We start from the raw sequence: 2,510 nt of genomic DNA, 5'->3' as shown, positions 1-2,510 counted from the left end.
GCTGGATAGGATACACAATGATGAATGAATAAGTATGCTGATGCTGGACATGACATGCAGTGAATGATTCTGATGATAAATAAGTCAGGGAGAGATGTGATTCAGCAGGGGGACAATGCTGTCAGTGAGTAGAAGGATGCCTCATTCATTCTCACCCTTCTTGAACTCCTCCAGCACGGCATCCAGCCGGGTGTCATTGAAGACGCAGTGCAGGGGCCGGTGATAGAAGCGGGTGACAGTCTGCAGAGGGGTGCAATCATCCGGGTCCACGAAAGCCAGATCCTTAACAAACAGAATATCCACGATGTTGGCCCTGTCCTCCCCTTCATACACCGGGATTCGGGTGTATCCGCTGCGGAGGATCTCGGACACGGTACCGAAGTCCAGCACGGCGTCTGAGCGCAGCATGAAGCAATCCCCGAGCGGGGTGAGCACGTCCTCCACCGCCTTGGTGCGGAGCTCCAGGGCCCCTTGGATGATGTTCAGCTCCTCCTTCACCAAGTCGTTGTAGGGATCGGCAGCCCGCAGCATCTCCAGCAGTTTCTCCCGGGTGTAGAAGGTGCTGATCTCCTGGCGCAGGGCCCATTCTAGCAGGCGGCTGAGCGGGTAGGATAGCGGGAAGGTGACGGCCATCAGCAGGCGGGTGAGGCAGACGGTGCGGGAGGCGATGGCCAGGCCGTGCCGGGAACACACGGAATAGGGCGCCACCTCCCCGAATAGGAAGACACAGGCGGTGCACAGCAGCACGGACAGCCCGGGCTCTGCGGGGAGCGCAGCGTGGTACAGCCAGCCAGCCAGGGACGCATTGGCCAGAGCGTTGCCCAGCAACAGCGTGCAGAGCAGATAGGAGCCGCGGCTCCGCACCGACTGCACCCGCCGGGCCTGCTCCTTCTCTGCCGGGGAGCCGCTGTTCTGTAACACCCGCAGCTCCACCGGGTCCAGGGATAGCAGGCTGAGGCGGAGGCCACTGAACACGGCTGACATGGCAAGCAGCAGCAGCGACACCAGAGCCCGCAGCCAGGCCGCCATCCCCTCCGCTGCCTCCCGCACCTCCAGAGAGAAGTGTTCCCCGCCGTGGTGCTCCCAGCTCCGCCCGTCAAAGGCGCACAGAGAGAAGAGCTTCCCGCGCTCCCCCTTCCGCAGCTCACGGACCCGAACCTCCACCAGGCCCGAACCGCCGGGGGACCAGGGCTGCACAGGGCCCAGAACTTCCACGTCCGAGGCCCACGAGCCTTCATCCCCACACGGGTCACCATCGCTGTTCGGCCGCGGCTCCTCGATGAACACCAGCCGGGGGCTGCCGCTGCTATTGGCGGGCTGCTGGTAATACAGGCGCAGGGTGAAGCGAGTCCCCTCAGCCGCTCGGAGGGTTCCCCTTTCCAGAGACACCCGGCCGCCCACTGTATCCTCCGGGCGGAGCCCGAGCAGCCAACTGGAGGCCGGCCTCGGTGACAGGGAGACGAGCAGCAGAAGAACGATGCTGGAACCGCGCTGGCCGTCTGCAGTCTCTGCCATCCTGGAGCCCCAGGCCGGCCTCTGACAGGAGGGGGAGGGAGCTACACATCTGACAGCTGACTGCGCGGTGCGTAAGGTCATGTGACTCGGAGCACGCGCGTAAGTTTGAGGAGAGGTCCGTGGGTCGGGCTTCGTCAGACATGAAAAGGCGGGAGGAGGTGTCTGAGGTAAAAAAAAAGTTCGTCACTGTGGGGGGCCGGAAAATTGAACTGAACCGGAGGACGAGGCTGGATATTAGTTTACACTGGAGATTTACACAGCTTTCACCTAATAATTACAAAATTTTTAACAGTAATGTCTGAAAGCTATGGGGTCTAGATAAAGGTTTTCACATAACGTTCATACAATTTTTCATGTATTGTAGGGTGAGGAAGCCATAATGAATTGCCTCCCCCCAGCAGTATCAATTGCAACCCCATGAGCAGTATATAGAGCGATCTCACCTGCAGTATATGGGGCAACCTCACTGGCAGTATCTATTGTAACCCCATGAGCAGTATATAGAGGGACCCCATGAGCAGTATATAGGGCGACCCCATGAGCAGTATATAGGGCAACCTCACTGGCAGTATCTATGGTGACCCCACCAGCAGTATATAGGGTGACCCCATGTGCAGTATATAGGGCGACCCCATGAGCAGTATATAGGGTGACCCCACTGGCACTATCTATAGCAACCTCCCCAGCAGTATATAGGGTGACCCCTCGGGAAGTATATAGGGCGACCCCATGAGCAGTATATAGGGTGACTCCACTGGCACTATCTATGGCAACCTCACCAGCAGTATATAGGGTGACCCCTCGGGCAGTATCTATGGTGACCCCCTCTGGCAATATCTAGGGTGACCCTATGAGCAGTATATAGGGTGACCCCACTGGCAGTATCTATGGTGACCCCACCAGCAGTGTATAGGGTGACTCCCTCTGGCAGTATCTATGGTGACCCCCTCTGGCAATATCTAGGGTGACCCTATGAGCAGTATATAGGGTGACCC

At 58.4% G+C, this 2,510-nt stretch overlaps 1 protein-coding gene across 1 annotated transcript in view; it reads right to left on the bottom strand.

The window, feature by feature from the left end:
* CNNM1 (cyclin and CBS domain divalent metal cation transport mediator 1) overlaps positions 1 to 1,567 on the bottom strand; it is a gene marked incomplete in the record, with an annotated part of 28,090 nt that extends 26,523 nt beyond the window's left edge. The window contains 1 exon segment of the mRNA XM_072424833.1: positions 156 to 1,567. Within this exon segment, the coding sequence (XP_072280934.1) occupies positions 156 to 1,515 (1,360 nt within the window).
* Positions 1,568 to 2,510: the final 943 nt, after the last annotated feature.

The sequence above is a fragment of the Pyxicephalus adspersus genome, chromosome 10, assembly GCF_032062135.1.
Source record: "Pyxicephalus adspersus chromosome 10, UCB_Pads_2.0, whole genome shotgun sequence".
Classification (NCBI taxonomy): domain Eukaryota; kingdom Metazoa; phylum Chordata; class Amphibia; order Anura; family Pyxicephalidae; genus Pyxicephalus; species Pyxicephalus adspersus.
The sequence above is the reverse complement of the archived record's forward strand: the minus strand, read 5'-3'. Positions and strand labels throughout refer to the sequence as shown.